Raw genomic sequence first — 21,066 nt, forward strand, 5'->3', positions numbered from 1 at the left:
TATGGAATGTTTACCAGCAAACCTTTGAGTGGACGCAAACTATTTAAGCTAACTAATTATGGCATATATATTACACACTTATAAATACGTATACGTATGCCATACAACAATTATCAGCCTAGTCGAATCAGTGAAAAATTGTTTTTTTTTTTAAGCCAAGCAAGTACAATATAGGTTTGTGAAACTACATAGAATAAAACGTCAGCGCTCAGGGGGAGCGCTGACGTTTTATTGTTTGTACGCTTAGATATATTAAACTTTCATGGCAATGTAAAAGAATTGTTACGTTTTTCTGTTACGCTCCTCATATTTATTTCGAATACATTCAACACGTGGGTGTCTGGTATTTTTTGTTTTTTTGATTGTAAATATCAGTGAATGTAAATAATTTTATTAAAAATAGCAATTATAATTAACACGACTATTCAATCAATTGATGTTTACGATAATCTAGTAAACATCAATTGATTGAACAAAAAAAATATGTCATAAAGAAGTTTCACTTCTTACGTGTGTACACTAACACACACACACATTTTGTTTTTATTCCTTTTTTAATAAAAAGGAATAAGTTAATATTTTAAAAATAAAGCTTAAGAGTAGTGCAACCATTTTTTTTTCATTAGACGACGATGATTTAGAAAACCTCCGTCTTTAAAGCAGTCAAAAGTCTCTTTTATTGAAATAAAAATAAAGAAATTTACTCGTATATTATATGCAGAGTTCCTACTTGATTACTGTTTTATCATAAACATTCTACAATTATTTGCTACAAAAAAGTATTAGGTTATAACGTAAATTGAAGATTGTATAGTTCAAAATGATAATTTGACCCATACAGGTTATCTTACATCAAATATCAATGTCTTTCGTCATACAAAATAGATGGCATTGTATGAATTCACTCGTTAGAATGTCAAGGAGCCATTCATCAGAGAAATATGAAGCTTGATTGATAAATTGTGACAGGCATTTTTCAATTAGGGTATTTGGGTATTTGAGATGCACTGTATAGCCACGTCTACAGGGACAAAGAGTGGTCAAATGCGACTCATTTAGGAGTTATATTTGACTAGCCAACCCAACGACTTTGTCTGCGTAAAATTTCCCCTGGAGTTTTTAAGTGTTTGTTGCCTCGCGCCCTGCCGTACGCTATTTTACCGGCACGTTTTAGCTATAAAGATCATTGTCGAAGCGGTGATAGACCAGTGTTTACCGAATGGGCTCGAAGTGGTAAACGAATGTAAGTGAAATCCATTGTAGCCAATATGTAGCTATATTTACATTTTTATAAATTAATTCTTATCAAAATGGAATAACTTTATTGCTTCTGCACGGCCCAGTGCGGATTGGTGGACTCCACACACCTTTGAGAACATTATGTAGAACCTCTCAGGCGTGCAGACGCGTTCTCCTTCACCGTTGAAGCAAGTAATATTTTAATTGCTTAACTTATTTAGAAAAGTTAGAGGTGCGTGAGGTCGAACTCGGCCCTCCGACAGTAAAGTCGAAGTCCTACCCATTAGGCTTTAAGCCACATCTGCCTGAAATTAACCGGCTAGCAAGCCTATCACACCAGAACAGCAATTCTGCTACAGTAATTAGCATGGCGGTAGCAGATACTTCCCCTGACGAGCTTTGTCTTAAAAAGCTCAACTAAAACTATCATATACACATTTTGTACTATAATAGGCGAATAGGCAAAGATGCAGACCAGAAGAGTTTTTAGAATGAGCTATTAGGTACACACAATGCAATGTACTTTACGAGTTAAAGGTTTTTGTTCAATCAAGTTTTTTTCCTGTTTATTTGCGTATCCTAGACGACCTCTCTGGCGCAACGGTGAGCGCTGTGAATTAGCTTGCATCGTGGAAGCATATATAGAATTTTTTATCCCGGGGAAACCTAACATGTCGTTCTAATCTTTATCTATTCCGGATTTAATCGGTTCAAACCGGTTCAAATAGAAATCAAAACGCGTGCTCACATAAAAAGGAAATGAACGGTTGTATTTCAATTGGCAGCACCTACTCGTAGCACCAGTGCAGTTCCGACGTACCGACGTATGCAGATAACCTTGATTGTTTTGACCCTAGCCGCGTTTATATGTTTCGGCGCGACAGTGGATCGTTTATCCTTAGAACTTTGTCAGTCTGTTTGTGTAGTCTGCGTAATCGTAGAACTCAAAGGGTCTAAGCTGAATGATGTTTATTTTATAAACTTAATCAGTGTTTAATAGTTATGGCTCTCTTACACGTTATTTAGTTAAGGGGTGTTCATAAAATACATGAGATGTTTAAGGGGGGGAGGGGGGTCGAGTCAAATCTCATCTAAACTTACGTTGGAGAGAGGGGGGTCTTTTCCCAGATTGAAACAAAAAAAATTATACTATTTTGGTCCATTGGTCTTTTTACAATAACAATCCAACGCGTTAACTTAAGAAACCCAAGTTTTGAAAAATCTCTCGTGAGATTGGGGGATGGGGGATAGGATTGAATAAAATCTCACGACATCTCACCAGAGGGGGAGGGAGGGACAGAAAATTTAAAAAAAAAACACCTCGCGTAATTTATGGACGCCCCCCTAATACAACGTGTAACAGAATTAAGAAATAATATTGAAGGGTGTATAAGTACATTTCATGAGAATTCACCCTGTAAAAATATTAGATCAAAAAAAGCATATTTATTTTTCCATACAAACGCATTCAAAACATTAAAAGATAAAAAACCAACACGCGCATAGCATACGGTATGCGACTCTTATCTAATAACATAACAGGAGTCACGTAATTTTAACTTCGCAGATGGCTGCATTAGGGTTTTGCATTGAGGGCTGTATCTGATTTCATTCAGTAAATACTATGGCAATGGTTTACTCAAGACCTATTAGGTTTTCGGTTTCACAGATAAGTCTTACACACAGTTCATAATGTAGGTCTGAAGCCTGTGAATTATTATTACTGTTTTCATTTACACATTGTATATATGTATATATACTAGCTGTTGCCCGCGACTTCGTCTGACAAGCTCTGTGACATAAACTCTACTAAATTGGGTATCTGTTTTACCGCTTGAGGACTATCAGCTCATTTTCCGATTCCATTATGAAATCCAATATAATTAAGTTTTTTGTTATGTACCTAGTTACTTAAGGGATGGAATATTCGTGTTAAATAAAAGTCCCAAATGAATAAATATAAAAAAAAAATTACAAAATTAAGGTAAATATAATATTAATCATTCTTAAGGCAATAAGTATAGACACACAGCTATAGTTAACAATGCATCACAAATTTCTCGACTCACGACTTCATGCTAATACATACAAATAAACAAAATTTTAGTGTCCGTCTGTGATGTGATTTCGAAATAACTGCCGCGTACTACTGCCTACGCGATTTATTTGACTCACACACATTTTGTTTTTATTCCTTTTTTAATAAAAAGGAATAAGTTAATATTTTAAAAATAAAGCTTAAGAGTAGTGCAACCATTTTTTTTTCATTAGACGACGATGATTTAGAAAACCTCCGTCTTTAAAGCAGTCAAAAGTCTCTTTTATTGAAATAAAAATAAAGAAATTTACTCGTATATTATATGCAGAGTTCCTACTTGATTACTGTTTTATCATAAACATTCTACAATTATTTGCTACAAAAAAGTATTAGGTTATAACGTAAATTGAAGATTGTATAGTTCAAAATGATAATTTGACCCATACAGGTTATCTTACATCAAATATCAATGTCTTTCGTCATACAAAATAGATGGCATTGTATGAATTCACTCGTTAGAATGTCAAGGAGCCATTCATCAGAGAAATATGAAGCTTGATTGATAAATTGTGACAGGCATTTTTCAATTAGGGTATTTGGGTATTTGAGATGCACTGTATAGCCACGTCTACAGGGACAAAGAGTGGTCAAATGCGACTCATTTAGGAGTTATATTTGACTAGCCAACCCAACGACTTTGTCTGCGTAAAATTTCCCCTGGAGTTTTTAAGTGTTTGTTGCCTCGCGCCCTGCCGTACGCTATTTTACCGGCACGTTTTAGCTATAAAGATCATTGTCGAAGCGGTGATAGACCAGTGTTTACCGAATGGGCTCGAAGTGGTAAACGAATGTAAGTGAAATCCATTGTAGCCAATATGTAGCTATATTTACATTTTTATAAATTAATTCTTATCAAAATGGAATAACTTTATTGCTTCTGCACGGCCCAGTGCGGATTGGTGGACTCCACACACCTTTGAGAACATTATGTAGAACCTCTCAGGCGTGCAGACGCGTTCTCCTTCACCGTTGAAGCAAGTAATATTTTAATTGCTTAACTTATTTAGAAAAGTTAGAGGTGCGTGAGGTCGAACTCGGCCCTCCGACAGTAAAGTCGAAGTCCTACCCATTAGGCTTTAAGCCACATCTGCCTGAAATTAACCGGCTAGCAAGCCTATCACACCAGAACAGCAATTCTGCTACAGTAATTAGCATGGCGGTAGCAGATACTTCCCCTGACGAGCTTTGTCTTAAAAAGCTCAACTAAAACTATCATATACACATTTTGTACTATAATAGGCGAATAGGCAAAGATGCAGACCAGAAGAGTTTTTAGAATGAGCTATTAGGTACACACAATGCAATGTACTTTACGAGTTAAAGGTTTTTGTTCAATCAAGTTTTTTTCCTGTTTATTTGCGTATCCTAGACGACCTCTCTGGCGCAACGGTGAGCGCTGTGAATTAGCTTGCATCGTGGAAGCATATATAGAATTTTTTATCCCGGGGAAACCTAACATGTCGTTCTAATCTTTATCTATTCCGGATTTAATCGGTTCAAACCGGTTCAAATAGAAATCAAAACGCGTGCTCACATAAAAAGGAAATGAACGGTTGTATTTCAATTGGCAGCACCTACTCGTAGCACCAGTGCAGTTCCGACGTACCGACGTATGCAGATAACCTTGATTGTTTTGACCCTAGCCGCGTTTATATGTTTCGGCGCGACAGTGGATCGTTTATCCTTAGAACTTTGTCAGTCTGTTTGTGTAGTCTGCGTAATCGTAGAACTCAAAGGGTCTAAGCTGAATGATGTTTATTTTATAAACTTAATCAGTGTTTAATAGTTATGGCTCTCTTACACGTTATTTAGTTAAGGGGTGTTCATAAAATACATGAGATGTTTAAGGGGGGGAGGGGGGTCGAGTCAAATCTCATCTAAACTTACGTTGGAGAGAGGGGGGTCTTTTCCCAGATTGAAACAAAAAAAATTATACTATTTTGGTCCATTGGTCTTTTTACAATAACAATCCAACGCGTTAACTTAAGAAACCCAAGTTTTGAAAAATCTCTCGTGAGATTGGGGGATGGGGGATAGGATTGAATAAAATCTCACGACATCTCACCAGAGGGGGAGGGAGGGACAGAAAATTTAAAAAAAAAACACCTCGCGTAATTTATGGACGCCCCCCTAATACAACGTGTAACAGAATTAAGAAATAATATTGAAGGGTGTATAAGTACATTTCATGAGAATTCACCCTGTAAAAATATTAGATCAAAAAAAGCATATTTATTTTTCCATACAAACGCATTCAAAACATTAAAAGATAAAAAACCAACACGCGCATAGCATACGGTATGCGACTCTTATCTAATAACATAACAGGAGTCACGTAATTTTAACTTCGCAGATGGCTGCATTAGGGTTTTGCATTGAGGGCTGTATCTGATTTCATTCAGTAAATACTATGGCAATGGTTTACTCAAGACCTATTAGGTTTTCGGTTTCACAGATAAGTCTTACACACAGTTCATAATGTAGGTCTGAAGCCTGTGAATTATTATTACTGTTTTCATTTACACATTGTATATATGTATATATACTAGCTGTTGCCCGCGACTTCGTCTGACAAGCTCTGTGACATAAACTCTACTAAATTGGGTATCTGTTTTACCGCTTGAGGACTATCAGCTCATTTTCCGATTCCATTATGAAATCCAATATAATTAAGTTTTTTGTTATGTACCTAGTTACTTAAGGGATGGAATATTCGTGTTAAATAAAAGTCCCAAATGAATAAATATAAAAAAAAAATTACAAAATTAAGGTAAATATAATATTAATCATTCTTAAGGCAATAAGTATAGACACACAGCTATAGTTAACAATGCATCACAAATTTCTCGACTCACGACTTCATGCTAATACATACAAATAAACAAAATTTTAGTGTCCGTCTGTGATGTGATTTCGAAATAACTGCCGCGTACTACTGCCTACGCGATTTATTTGACGGTTTTTTTTTTTATCTATTGACTATAATCTGCTCAAGCTGAGCTGTTAAATCATATCCCTAATCGGTTTCTACGCGACATCGTAGCGGATCGCTAGCTACGCCCGAAGCCTCCCAACAGATTAGACCAAGAAAATGATAATATTTTTTCTATGGCGGGGATCGTACCCAGGACCTGCCACTTAATACCACAGCGTTCACCGCTGCGCCAGGGGGGTCGTTAAAAATATGGCATAAATGTGTCCACATAAAGCGTCTAGTCACTCGGTGACGTCATCCGCATCTCCAATGAGCTCTATTAACGCTTGAATGTGATTGAAATCGCAGACGATTACCGTTCAACACTTAGATGTGTCATTATGATTGCTGAAGACAACTATGTACCTTATACTACTATTATGCAGAGGAAACCTTTTTTTTTTGGTTGTTTGTTTGTACGAATAGTAATTTATTTTATTTATTTATTTATTTATTTCATTACATATTGTACATACATATAGCAACTACAAAATACAAAATTGTAAAAACTTCACAAACTATTTAGATGTATACTATTAATAGGTTATGGTTATTAGGTAGGTACATTTACATCGCAAAATACCTATGTGCAATTGTAAAAACAATCCAATTGTTCATTGACTACTGAACTAGTATAAACTGTGTTTCAGATTTTAACCATTTCTTCTCCAAAAGAAAGCTAAACTATCAGATAAAAACATAAGCTATACTTTATTTTAAAAAAATTGCAATAATGCAACTATTGAAAAGTAACAAAATTTGTCCTATCAATTCATTATAATCGCGTGCGCTGAGAAAACTTGATAATACATATTATAAATTATGTACTAAGTACATGATTATTATTATAATACTCATTATATATAACCTACAAAAATATTTTGAAGGAAAAATCTAAAACTAAAAATTGCGTAAAGCGGTGATATCGCAGTGGGTAAGAGCTTGTATTCACTTTCGAGGGGCCGAGTTCGAATCCCAGCGCGCACCTCTAACATTTCTAAGTTATGTGCGTTTTAAGTAATTAAAATAATGCTTCAACGGTGAAGGAAAACATCGTGAGGAAACCTGCATACTTGAGAGTTGCACATAATGTTCTCAAAGGTATGTGGAGTCCACCAATCCGCACTGGGCCAGCGTGCTGGACTACGGCCTTAACCCCTTCTGATTGTGGGAGAAGACCCGTGCTCTGTGGTGGGCCGGTAATGGGTTGATATGATGATGATGACGATATCTAATTATCATAGTTAATTCACAATAGCAGCTGATGTGATCGAAAATACAATAAGATCGCCCGTAAAAACAAAAATTGGATATATTCCTGTCATGATATATAAATATTCATTTTTGAATACTTAGTTTTATTACTAAACCGAGTGGTGATAGCCAGTGGCGTGTATACATTAGAGTTATAAAAACTTAAGGATAGCCACTGTAAGAGTTATAAAGAGCCTAACCTTAAGTACTTCTAACTCGTACTGAAGATTTTCTTCATTTTATATCATCTGCATACCCCGTGTATAACCTCTATGCACGCCACTGGTGACAACTGTATTTTGATCTGGCGTTACCACACGGCTAAACGATGCCGATCCATAACGCCGTATTAAGTTTACAAAGGGCGTTTACTGCAATGCCATCCGTTCAATTGCAGCGTGTTGGCGCGACGCCAGAGCTTTGCTATTTTAGCAAAACTTTATCTTTGTCAATTCTGCTAACCGCAGCAGCTTGGTCTCTTGCATTCATGTTTGAATACAATAAACCTAATTCTTTCTTTTGATTATAACCAATCCCTTGCGCTCGTCTACGCTCGGTGCTCGCTCGTTTCCGAAATCTAATGAGCCTAACAAAAGTTGGATACGCAATCCAACTATGCAAAAAGAAAAGTTGTTTGTTTACATTCTGTTTTAGGTTGCTTGTAAGTTGTAACACGGAGTTTCAGGTGCGAAATATTTCGTGATATTATTAATAATAACCAAAACCAAATTAAATGTCTGAAAAGAAGACAGTATAATTACTGTCTTCTTTTCAGACATTTAATTTGGTTACCTATACAACTCGTGTGCACAGTAAAAAAATAACACTTATATCGTCAGTTTTCATTCAGAAGTAAGTTATTTAATGCCAAACGATACCTTTTTAAACACCCACAAACAATTCGCGTTCAAATCTCTTTGAAATGTTTATACACTATAGGGTATACATTCGTCATACTATCAACCAATACGCGACCACAGCTGGATAAAGTTAACTTTATCTTGTAGAGATTTCCTCATCCCAAATCCTAGTGTTATTTTTTACCGGTGGTTCCCTTTGGCTCATCTCTCAGCATCTTGGCATTTCGGTACATGTATGCTTGCTGGTTCAAAAAAAAATTTTTTTACTGTAGTATATGTTTTTTTGAGTCGTATCTCTTGCGTAAAGCTTATAATAAGCTTCTTCTATCGTTACTTCAACTCTCTTGGCCACGCAAGAAGCCTAACTATGTCCTTTATCCGGACGCCTGGCAACGCTATTCGCCGGGCATATGGGAACCCGTCCTACCAATTCCCGCTTTGTGTCCTTCAACCAAAGACTTCGGATGTACCTTGTACCTTTGGTTACACAGCCGCGGTGGTGAAAACCCAGCCCACCTTTATTCTTAAACCCTCTCTCTGATGGTATTATACCTAAGTATTAAGTATGCTCAGGAGCACGTGAATCAGCAGAGGATGATGATTGATGATGGTAATGAAGAACCATAACATCAGCTGCGTTTAAATTTATGGTAATATGGAGTCATAGATTAAAAGTGCTAATAGATCCCTACTGATATTATAAATGTCAATGTAAGTTTGTTTGTTACGCTTTCACGCAAAATCTACTTAACGGATCCTCAAAAATTAAAAAATTTAATTCAAAATTTCTTTATTCATGTAGGCCTATCACAGGCACTTATGAAGCGTACATACATAATATATGTTTACATAATTGTAAGGGGATGGTGATAACTTCGTACGCCAAATTAAACCTAAAGCTACGAGGGTTCAAAACGCGCCCTGGTCTAAGAAGAGCCTAAAACAAACTTAGCCGGGTAATTTTTTTTGTTATCACCATCTTACAGTTTATTTATATTAAGCTATGAAGCTAGAGCAATTCACACCCAAGCTTTTTTATCTTTCAAGTATTCCTGTAAGCTTACGTTTTATATAAACTTTTAACTTATTGAGAGACATCTCAATGATTTCATTTGGTAATTTGTTATAAAATAATATACAATTGCCCTTGAACGAATTAAATCCTCATGAAACTTTGTACACATATTCTAGGAAGTGTAAGAAGTAATATAGGATACTTTTTATCCCGACATTTTAAGCTCGGTTCCTTTTTAGGAGAGGAGATGAGTGTTTGACGATTCTACACCATAACTCCGACAAATTATAACCTATTTAAATAATTATTTTTGTACTATAGAGGTTATAATGTGTTTAATTTTGCCCAAACTATGGTTGGAGATAGAGGACAGAAATCTTCAACGGACAGCAGCAAACCCCTCATTTAAGGCTTAGCGATACTGAACACTTTATTTTTTTTTAGATCTACAACTAAATTTAATGCCACATCAAAAAACAAAATCAAACGCAGACGAAGTCGCGGGCAACAGCTAGTAACAAAATAAATTTCCTAGATAATATACATTATTATTAAAACAATACACACAGACATGTTTTGATAAGTTAGGGTTGTCGATTTGTTTCATGGTAGTTTTTAAGAAAAATGAAATGTGTGTCATTGTCATCATCACTGAAATATGTATCAGAAACCGATTAGGGGTATAATTACCATATTCCCTAACAGGTTAGCCCGCTACCATCTTAGACTGGATCATCACATGCCACCAGATGAGAATGCAGTTAAGGCTAGTGGTAAACGTTTTAGGCTTAATGAGTTCCGTGATATTTTGGGAATTTCATCATCAACATGCTATCAACCCATTACCGACCCACTAAAGGGCACGTGGGACCTCCCACAATGAGAAGGGTCTCAAGGCCGTAGTCCACCACGCCAGCCCAGTGCGGATTGGTGGACTAAACACGCCCTTGGGAACATTATGGAAAACTCAAAAACATGCAAGTTTCCTCACGATGTTTTCCTTCACTAAATGTGTGCAATACAATTAAGGTATATTCATTCATACATACATTAATTTAACCATTCAATCATTCACACCCCGTTCCAAATGACCTTGTATAAGAATAGGAAATTACCTAGAACAAAATACAAAAATTCATTATTAAATGTAGTTTTAGGTCATCTAAAAAATAATTTACGTAAATTCTATCGACTAACATACATGACCTCACGTACGCAAAACAAACACCAAAATGTTTGATAACTCTTTAGCAACTTATTTAGACCGCGCCCACATCTGCTAAAAGTAACGTAACGCTGTACCGTTTCCATTTATCAAGTTTAAAATAAACCAGTCCAACATGTCATCAAATGCGTAACCTACCTGTCTCTAGAAACGTAATCTATATATTCTAAGGATTTATGAACGTCTCATTTAACCACTGTACCGGTCTATTTTAAAATAAGTTAACATCTATTTTAGAAATAAGGCTTCCATTAAGGTTAAAATATCTCCTAGACCTGTCTTTTATTTTGTGTTAAAGTAATATCACATCACCAAATATTTACGTCTGATACACGTAAGACACTTTTACTATTTTAAAGGAATAATAAAGTAATTTTCAAAAACTAATATCTACAGCAGATATTAGTTTTTGTAATTTACTTTTTTACAGATAACTTTTTAAAAAAATATGTATAAAATTGAAATTAAAATAATTAAAAATTATACTAGTTTTATAGATACTGTAACTTTGTAAGTATATGTAGAATACGTACTGTTTAATAAAAATGGCGAATTATAAGCTATGTTAATAATAAATATATAATAATAGTTATTTGGCAAACCTTCCATTTCAATTTCACGTAAATTAAACAAGTGATAATAGTCCGTAACTACATATTATTGAACCAAGAAAGCAGTTAGGCTAGGCTAGGCTAGGAAGCGGTAAAAGCCTACAAGTTAAAGCATGCCTGGCATGCACCTCTTTCTTTTCGGAGTTAAGTACGTTTGTAATTAAAGCAATTACAATATCCTTTGCTTGAATGTTGAAGAAAAACACCGTGAGAGTTCTGCATATATACCACTCAAAGGCGTGATCAAGTCTACCAATCCGCACTTGACCACCAAAGTGGACTAGGGCCAAAACCCTTCTCATTCTGTTAAGAGTTGTGGGCCGATGATGGTAAGATAATGATGATTCAAATAGCATATCACACTACACATATAAAATCACATGATAAATATTGACATTTAAAAGATCTTACCTCTCTCGCAAAGGCATCCGGCATCGTAAACGTGGAGGTGATCCAGCAGAATGTGTTAACAACATTAGCTGGCAACCCCCCACCGACAATACATTGTATGGGCTGGCCGACATACTGAGTCGCGGTGATGATCACCGAACACGTGAGAAGTAACACTGTTGTGAAAACGTTGTGCAGTCTGAACACAGCATTATCTGTTTTTATCTGCTGGTACTTGAAGTAAACGCTCAAGCCCCCAAGTAACTTGAACATCTTTGTGTTTTCTTAATATAACATTATTTGTGGAATGTGCGTAAACTACTTAAAATCAGTCTTGTCTTGTTCAATTGATTCGATATCGCAGAATGTATCGTTTGCGATACTTTAGTTTATTGTCGTCGGCATCTGTAACAATGGAAAGACAAAGATTAGTTTCATTGCCAGGAGTATCTTTATATACCGCCATAGCGCAGCGGTTAGCGCTTTGGTTTTAAGGTGAGGTCCAGGAGTGTTTTCTCGAGTGGCTAATTACCACATTACCGACAAAGACGTACCGCTAAGCGTTCCAGTATGATGTCGCCTAGAAACCGATTGGTGCATTATTTTTATATAACAGCCATACTCCCTAACAGGCTAGCCCGCTGCCATCTTGAACACCATCACCACTTACCACCAGGTGATATTGCAGTCAAAGGCTATCTTGTGGTGGTATAAAAAAAAAATCTATCAACTCAACTCAAAATTATATTTCTATTTTGACGTTTGGAACATCAATATTAATGAACTCGTAATTTACACCGTTTATTTGTAAGCAAAAAAGGACCTTGCGTTACTGTTGCGGTACAGTATATTCCGTGGGAAAAACTGCAAATAATAAATCTGCATAATTATAAAAATGTCAATAATGATTATCGAGCATTAGCATAAAATGATGAAATGCTAATAGCATGCGAATGATTGATAGATTCAATGTTCAATAAGTTATTCAATAATATAGCGTGTCTTAGGAACTTCACAAAGCACGTCACAAACACAATGACAACAGAAAAAAAAAAGCGTTAACGCGAGCACGAGAAGTGCATTTAAAAAAATACTAGAATCACTTAAGGGCAAACTCTACGGTAGATCGATGATGTGAAAATTTATTTATAAAAACGAGGTTTTTTAATTTTTCTTAATTTATATTATTAAAGCAAAATGAATAAGAAACGGCTAAGGTTAGAAATTTGGTTGAATTCCAACTAGTTGGAAATTGGAATGAACCTCATTCCTGCCTTATCGACTATAGATGAAAATTATATAAAATAAAGCAAATCTTATTTTGCAGATTCAAAAATGGAATAATCTTATCAAATTAGTGTATTGTCACCATATTTAAAACCTTGGACGAAATCAGACCGTTTGGATAGGGTCAAAATAAATTCCAAAGGAGTCGTTTACATACATGCAAACACCGATGTAAAACTACTGTTTAAAACGCAAATATTTTAATAATTTACTATACATTTACACTAACTTGATATATCTCATAACCTTCATACCAATTTGGCAATAAACAAAATGAAACAATTATAATTCTCGCCTCGACAATGTCGCAAGATTGAAACCAATTTATCTTCACCTTAGACCCGATCTCATCAGTGCTAAAGTGACCAATTGTGATTCCAATATCGTTTTCAATGACCGGAATACGATACAGTGAAAAAATATCACACGTGTGATTTAATGAAAATATCATTCATCAGTCTATTATCAATGATTATAAAATTGATGGATTCAAGGGTAAACTAAGCGCGATCTTAGTTGACAGGAATGTCACGACTGGCAGGTATCATCAATAACCTATAACTAGAGGATTCGTTTCCGGTCAATCTAATTTAAAAATATAAGTATGAGTATCTATAAACATTGATCAACCGCCTTTATGAAGAATTTAAACTTTAATATTTTATGTGCTCACAAAACTAAAACAAAAGATGTTCTACTGTCTTTTTTTAACCACTTTCCGTTACCGACACAATCCCCGCACTATCCCAGGATAACGAAATTAACTTAAGATAAACCCGAAATCCCGGGATTAGAAAGTGATCAAATCCTCTGCCTATAAACAGTCCGCTGCTGGACTAAAGGCCTTTCCCAACGGAAAAAGCCTTGCCCGTAAACACGCTGGACACAGAGGACGCTGCTTCCCGTTCACCTATTCCCTTAATCGCCTCTTAAGAAACCCCCGCGGGTTTCCGGGAACAGGAGGGTAGATCTGCCGTCACCACAGGACACAGTATATGATCCAATGTCTCGGAAAACCAACTTTAGCCAAATAAGACCGCGCAGGTCTACACACCGGTGGCATCACATTTCTTTACAAGATGGAAAACTTTTTCAGCGAGATGAAATGAGAAAATTGACAGGAAGTTATATGTGTGGATATGTCGCAAACTTGTTGAACAAGTCGCCTACCAGATTCTTTCAAAATAAATTCGCAAACGGGTGGCTATAGTAGACTCCTTAAGAAGAAGAATATCATAAAATCTTTAAAATATTTAATAATGGAAACAGGTTTTCTAAAGTAGAAATCTTAACTAGAGAAAAAGACAAAAACCTGTGCAGGCATAAACCTCAGAAGGTTTAATGAAACAGATTATCTTGACCGCGCATCAAGTTAAAACGACTGGATGAATTCAAGGGAATCTTTGCATGATTTGAGTTCATACTACGAGGTAGGATATAGGATACTCTTTATCCCAAAAATTCAGTGGGTAATTAAAGCTCCAAGAGCAAGAATAGATATATTATTCGCCCACTCCGCAGTCGTTTGTAGAAACTATCTCTACTTAACATCACCATCACAGGATTGTATAAATGGCACTACCGATACATTGAAAAAAATCTTTGCGTTAGGTATCTATTATATTGCGGCCTATGTAAACAGTAAGCAGTTGCATCACTCAACTTGCGCGAGCGTAGCCGTAGGGCACATCTAGTTAAACAATATAATTATTTTATCCTTTTGCTCCTTTCTCTTCATTATTATTTCGTTTAATATTATTTGCATTAATATGTTGATTCGAGAGAAACATTGGCCAATAACTAAATGTGTCAATATTGATACGTGACTTACTAACAAGATCGTGATATGCCAATTTACACGTGTCGATGTAATATTAGCATTGCTTACCTTAAAAGGAAGGACATTTACATGTTATTTAACACAATTTATTACAGGGCATACGTTACTGGGTTACTTGGACATACGTAAGAATTCGCCTAAAGTCAACGAACTGTTTTAAAGCAGCGGAGTGAATGGACCTATATATATATCCCTGTTGCATAGAAGCATGCGTTACTATGCGGAATCCCATGATATCCAATAAACCTTAAGCTTGATTTATTCAATCTTTAATCAAGCCAGTCAAAATGCATAGCAATATCAGGCGTTACTTTGCGGAATCCCATGATATAGAATTACCATTAAGCTCGATTTCTTCAATCTCTAATCAAGCCAGTCAAATTGCTTAGTAATTGGGCATACTGAGGATGCTTCGATGTCGGAACGAAACTCACGTAGAGAGTGCATTTGAAGAAGTTTGTGGTATGGTGTATTAGGTTGAAGAAATTATATATTGCACAGATTTGTTAGTCTTCTACGAATTATAGCAAATTATGCTTAACTCCCTACAAAAGTGATATGTTCAGCAGTGGACTTTAATTGGTTTAAGTGATGATGATGATGATGATGATGATGATGATGATGATGATGATGATGATGATGATGATGATGATGATGTTTAATCGTGAAGAATAGTGAAGAGAGAAAAAAGAAAGAATATTAGTGAAGAATCTTGTACCCAGCAATGGACTACTAATAGGCTGATAATGATGTTGAAGTTTATGCTTCACATCAACAACAGAGTATTACCACCATGCTTATTTCTGCCGCTAAACAGAATTGTTGCAATGCTGTGTACCCACTTTTTGACTAGGCATTATATTTTTCTGCTGTAGTTCAACGACTCTTTATCGTTCTAGTGATTTGCAAACAAATTAAGGTCAAATCAAACCTGTAATTGCAGAACAGTCATGCTGATAAGAATTTATGGTAACAGGAAAAATTAATTTATAATATAAAGATAACATGAGTTTATTGGGTAGTAGTATAATAAGAAAATGTATTTTTTCTTCGGACTTTAACCATTATTATGAGATGTGCAGATATAGTAACTTGGTCCCGGATATTATGCTTAACGTGCTCTTCGGAGTACGCGGGAACTCCGGGCTGGTACAAAGTTTTTTTACAGAAACCACAAAACATTAATAGTTCGACCCAGAAACCGAACCCAGGGCCTGATGATCTGTAGTCCAAAACTAGACAGTAACCATTTTTATGAAGGCAGTAATAAAACAGACGAGTCATCTAAACTTAGACAGTCAAAGAGTAGGTATATCACAAACGTCTAAAAGTGACATAACTTGGTGGCGAAGAGACTCCCTATTGTTTGTTACCTTATTGACATTACAAATTTGGTCCGGATAAAAAGTTTGCACACTCCTCCATAACACTTAACTGAAGTATACAACTTGAATGATCAAATACTCAAGTTACTCGAGTATGAGGACAAGTACCTATGCAATGGCGGTTACGGCGCTTCAGAGTATCAATGCAGTTGTGCAAATATCTTGGTCAATGGGCGATTGTTTGTGATCGCTCACCCACTACGCTATCATTAAATATTACCAGCTGTCCGATTCAGTAACCTTTTTAACAAATTGCGTAAGCAGCGGTCTTCTTCATACAACTTAATAGTTTTTTTTATCATAAACAAATGTCCTTGGACAATATGCATCCTGCTTATTTTCATGTCCAGTTTATTTTTGTTCTGGTATTGTTAATATTTAAATAAGGGAATATAACAGATAGAGCGGACAGCACCGTCCTCAGTGCTACTGACCATCTAGCATTTGATTGTTCTGAAGAATATAATTAGTTTAAATATATAGGTATATTATTCAAGTATCACGATTAGATATGCTGCATCACTTAATACACGGTTTTACGGAAACTTTCACGTTTACACGATTAACGTCACGTGTACGTTATTTAAATCTGTCACTTTGCTATGCATGACCAAACAATAAAATAATTAACAGATTCTAAACAATTTGACACATTCACTCAAGTCCATTAGTTTCCGCTTAGTCCGCTAAGTTAGCTAACACTGGAATTCATAGTCGAACCGTGAACAATTCCCCAAAATTTTATATTATTTTCCTCAAAATGTAACCAACGTTTTTGACTTTCTAGACAATGGCTGAAGAAAACACTTATTTTAAATCATTATTGTCTATTATTTTACACCTAATTTAACACACAAAATACTCTACGACAAAAACATTTGACATTTGACACCTTAATTTTGTTATTATTTGGTTGCACAGATTCATCAGCCTCTAAAATCTGTCAAATTGGGGGTTCTTTTTGAGGTATGAAATTAATAAAGATTGTATCCGTCGAATGCATCTGAATCGTCCCCTGAAGGAGCCCCTATCTTGACTATGAATTCGAGTGTTAGTCTGCACTCTGCTTAGTTAAGTTCATAAAGTTTTTAAAGCTGACGCCGCGCCGTTGTGATTTTTTTTTTTAATTAACACTCGTATCTTTAAACACATCTGCTCATAGTCAAGGACTGATCGCAGGATAACAACAGAAATAAAAAAAAAAAATTAACACTCGAGCACGGTCCTCGCGCCACCAGAGCCACAAGAGAATTCCAAGTCTCTAGAGTCAGTCTTGTGTACTGCAAGGGTTTTGATACCTTTGAAGGTTTATGCGAAAGAGACCTTTATGCACGATATGTAGCCGATGAAATGAAACTGAACTGACTATCTTAATTCGAAAAGAGGCATATCATCAATGGCCTTTAATGGTCCACTTCTGGACAAAAGGTCTCTCCCAACCGGAAGGGATTTTCTCATAATCACCACGCTGGGTTGGTGATCGCAGATGGTAGTAGTAGCACAGAGGACGCTGCTGCTCGTACTCCGTTATATTCCCTTAGTCACCTCGTATGACACCTGCGGGAAGAGGAGAGGTGCTGACAACTGTATTCTGATCTGCCGTCAGCACACGGCACGTATTATTTACTCCGATACCTTAATTACCAGCTTACTTGAATTGTGTTGAAAACATCGTGTTTAATAGAGCATTAAGGTTATAACAAACTAGTGATGATGGCAATCCCTCGACTATACCTGGGACTTACCAGTGTCTTCTTTGTAATAACCTACTTACTGGAATTAGATCGTATAGTACTTACTATCTATGTTTCAAAGCAAAGAAGGCTTATTTAAAGCACTTTAATAGAAGTGTATATCAATGTACACAACAATATAAAATAACTGCACTAAAGAAACAAAAGCTATATTAAAGTGATCTGATAGGTTATGACGTACCTAATAAATTTTATAAAATACTAAGCCATAAGAGAAAAAAAACATATCACTCGCTAAATGAGATATTATATTATATTGATCCTTAAAACGGTTTAAGAAGAAACAGGCGTTTTGTTTCGAAATTACGATACGATTACGTAGTTAAATACCGTCATTCAACATAATGGTACAAAAGAAACAAAGAAAATTATACTTATGACAAAATGTAATGACAATGAGATGATGATCATTTCAATGTTAAACCTATTCTATACATTGTAAAAACACAAACATAGTATACTTTGATAGAACTTAAATTTTACTTACGTAAATTTTACTGATGAGAAAATTAATGTACTGTCAAGAAGACGATGGTTATAAGAAAACGCATTCAATCTAAAATATTCAAAACGCTAAAAGATATCTCTGCATTCATTAAAATTAACAAATCAATCAAACAAACAACATCAAATACCTAAAACAAAGCAACAATTTGAAAGTTTCTAATTACACTTTACGTTATGATGACAAAGATTAATTTCTTTTTTACAAATCCAGACGACACTCATGAGAAATCATATGTATTGGCAATGAGATGATAAACTTTTAAGTGACACACACATATAATACATTGTTAAAATGCATCAATACTAAAATATTTAGGACGCTAAAATATTCTTGACATTCATTTAAATAAATAATGTATGTGAGAACAATTACATAATCTAGCCATACAAACGAAGGTTGTGTATTTCGGTCACCTACAGAATTTCAGAACAAGTTTCCGAGGTTGATCCTAGAACCAAACCATCGGAAAAACCGATTTAAGTGTACCTGGGACTTCTGTCTTCCAGGTCCAGGATATGTCTTTCTCTGCACGGCTAGCATGGGCAGGAGACAATAATCTCCCCGGGGAAAGGATAAAAATGTATCTTCTCCCACAGCTTTATCAACTCTCAGAACCCTGGCGCACAAGTGAAAATAATATCCAAATAATATATGTGTATTAATAAACAGGGGTAAACTTCTCCTATTCCATGTACAATTAATTTAGCAGGTGAGCACGTTAATTACATCCCCTGTAAGGGTATTTAATCGGGGGATATAATTTTTATCTCCTGCCCGTGCTAGCCCTGCAGGAAAGAAATGGTTTCTAGATATGGAGAGAGAACCGGACATACCCATTCTGAAATAAAGAAGATGGCGCAACATCTTACAATTTTTCTCCGAACTTTCAATTTAGAGTTGGCACCCAATGATGATGATGGTGATAAAATAAAATTCAGATTTCAGTGACAAAGATGACCTAAAAACTGAATATTTAACATAAAGAGCCAAAGTTGATAAATACCAAATGACTCATAACATAGTATAGTGACAGTTGATCCTTTGCACACCGAGTTGACCTAGAAACACTAAAACATACCAACATGGAGAAGCAAATGTGACGAATGCTAGATCACTGTAAGTATAACGGTTTATATAGTGACAGGCGAGAAATTAAGGCGTTGATGTGGAAACAGCAGCGGTGTGTACCGAAAATATCAATTACTACGGGCGACGAAACATGTCAACCGTGCAACTGAATCTTATGTAGGCTACGTAAATACGTGGAAGGCATTTGTCTGTGTTGCGGGCGAAGTGCATATTGGTGCACAAAGACATTGCCCAGAGACGAAAGAATCCACATTCGTGAACAAATGTTTAAAAAAAACTCAACTTACTTTGCTGTGGGCTCTTTTGGAACCCTAATAGCTCTAGGTTTAAGTAACGGATGTAGTTATCACCATCATCTCAAAATTATGCAAACATACACCTATGTATGAACGCTTCATAAGTGCCTGTGATATCCCTATGCAATGTTCTACCCCTTGCGTCAGGGACTATCAAATCGACGAAAACAATAAGGGTCTGGCGAATAAACAAGCAATAAGTTTTAGTTGTTCAGTGTTTTGTCACGATCTGACATTTGTAAGATGCTCTTAGTTAAAGGGTGTCAAACATTGCCTAGCAAATAAGCCGGTATTATACCCGGCTTATTTGTAAGAATCTCAGTTTTTAATCAAAAATAATACAAGGTTACAAAAACAGTAGGGACTGTCGCACAGAACCACTGGGCGTATGGTAAAAGCATAACAACATAAATGAAGAAACATCACATTTCGCTCTAATATAACAATCTAAGGTCCAGTTGTTTACATATTGTATGTAAGTAGAAATTATATCTACTGTCTACTATCTACTGTTTATCAATGTATCGGAGTGTAGGAAATGACATTTTATCGTCATCATCATATCAACTTATTACCGACCCACTACAGGACATTTGTCTCCGTCCACAATGAGAAGGGCTAGTCGTAGTCCACCACGCTGGCCCAGTGTGAATTGACCTTCATATATTTATTATTTTAATTAAAACCAGTAGTGTCACATCTATATAAAAGAAAATAGAAGATTTTTTAATAAGTAACAGTATAAAGTATTGCGTAAGCGAAATTAATTAATTAGTGACCATAAATCAAATAGTTTCCTTAATCAGAGAAAACTGCCTTGATAAGAACAATAGTCACAGGAAAAACCACGACAAATCTGACACTATAAATTTTAACACTATAAAGTCATTGACGTAAAATAATCTAGCAGACGTAACAACTCATACATAACTTATTTATCGCTAATAATTAACAAAATGCAGCAGCATCTATTTGCTATTATAATAAATAATTAATTCATGATTTCCGACGGTCTACTGTAGATGAGCTGATTTCCTTAACGTCGAATACGTACCGAATGCCGGTTTCCTCATTTGTACTATCTGACGCACTCGAGGTCAATAGAACCAAAACTAACTATAATAATATAAAAATATTTTTTTTTTTTTTTTTTTTTTTTATTCTTTATTTATTCGGGACTTTTCTTAACAATAAGAATGTCAGCCCCATCGTTCCCTTTACAAAAATTTATACTTCCTTTC

The 21,066-nt window shown here is 35.6% G+C and overlaps 1 protein-coding gene across 2 annotated transcripts in view; it reads right to left on the reverse strand.

Moving 5' to 3' along the window:
- The window catches only part of LOC120623298 (innexin inx1), a 71,228-nt gene that overhangs the window by 37,483 nt on the left and 12,679 nt on the right, over window positions 1-21,066 (reverse strand). For both annotated transcript variants that reach the window (XM_039889247.1, XM_039889248.1), the window contains exon 2: window positions 11,688-12,071. In XM_039889247.1, the coding sequence (XP_039745181.1) occupies window positions 11,688-11,939 (252 nt within the window). In that variant the 5' untranslated portion in view covers window positions 11,940-12,071. The remainder of the gene's footprint in view (window positions 1-11,687; window positions 12,072-21,066) is intronic.

This window comes from Pararge aegeria, chromosome 4, assembly GCF_905163445.1.
Source record: "Pararge aegeria chromosome 4, ilParAegt1.1, whole genome shotgun sequence".
Lineage (NCBI taxonomy): Eukaryota > Metazoa > Arthropoda > Insecta > Lepidoptera > Nymphalidae > Pararge > Pararge aegeria.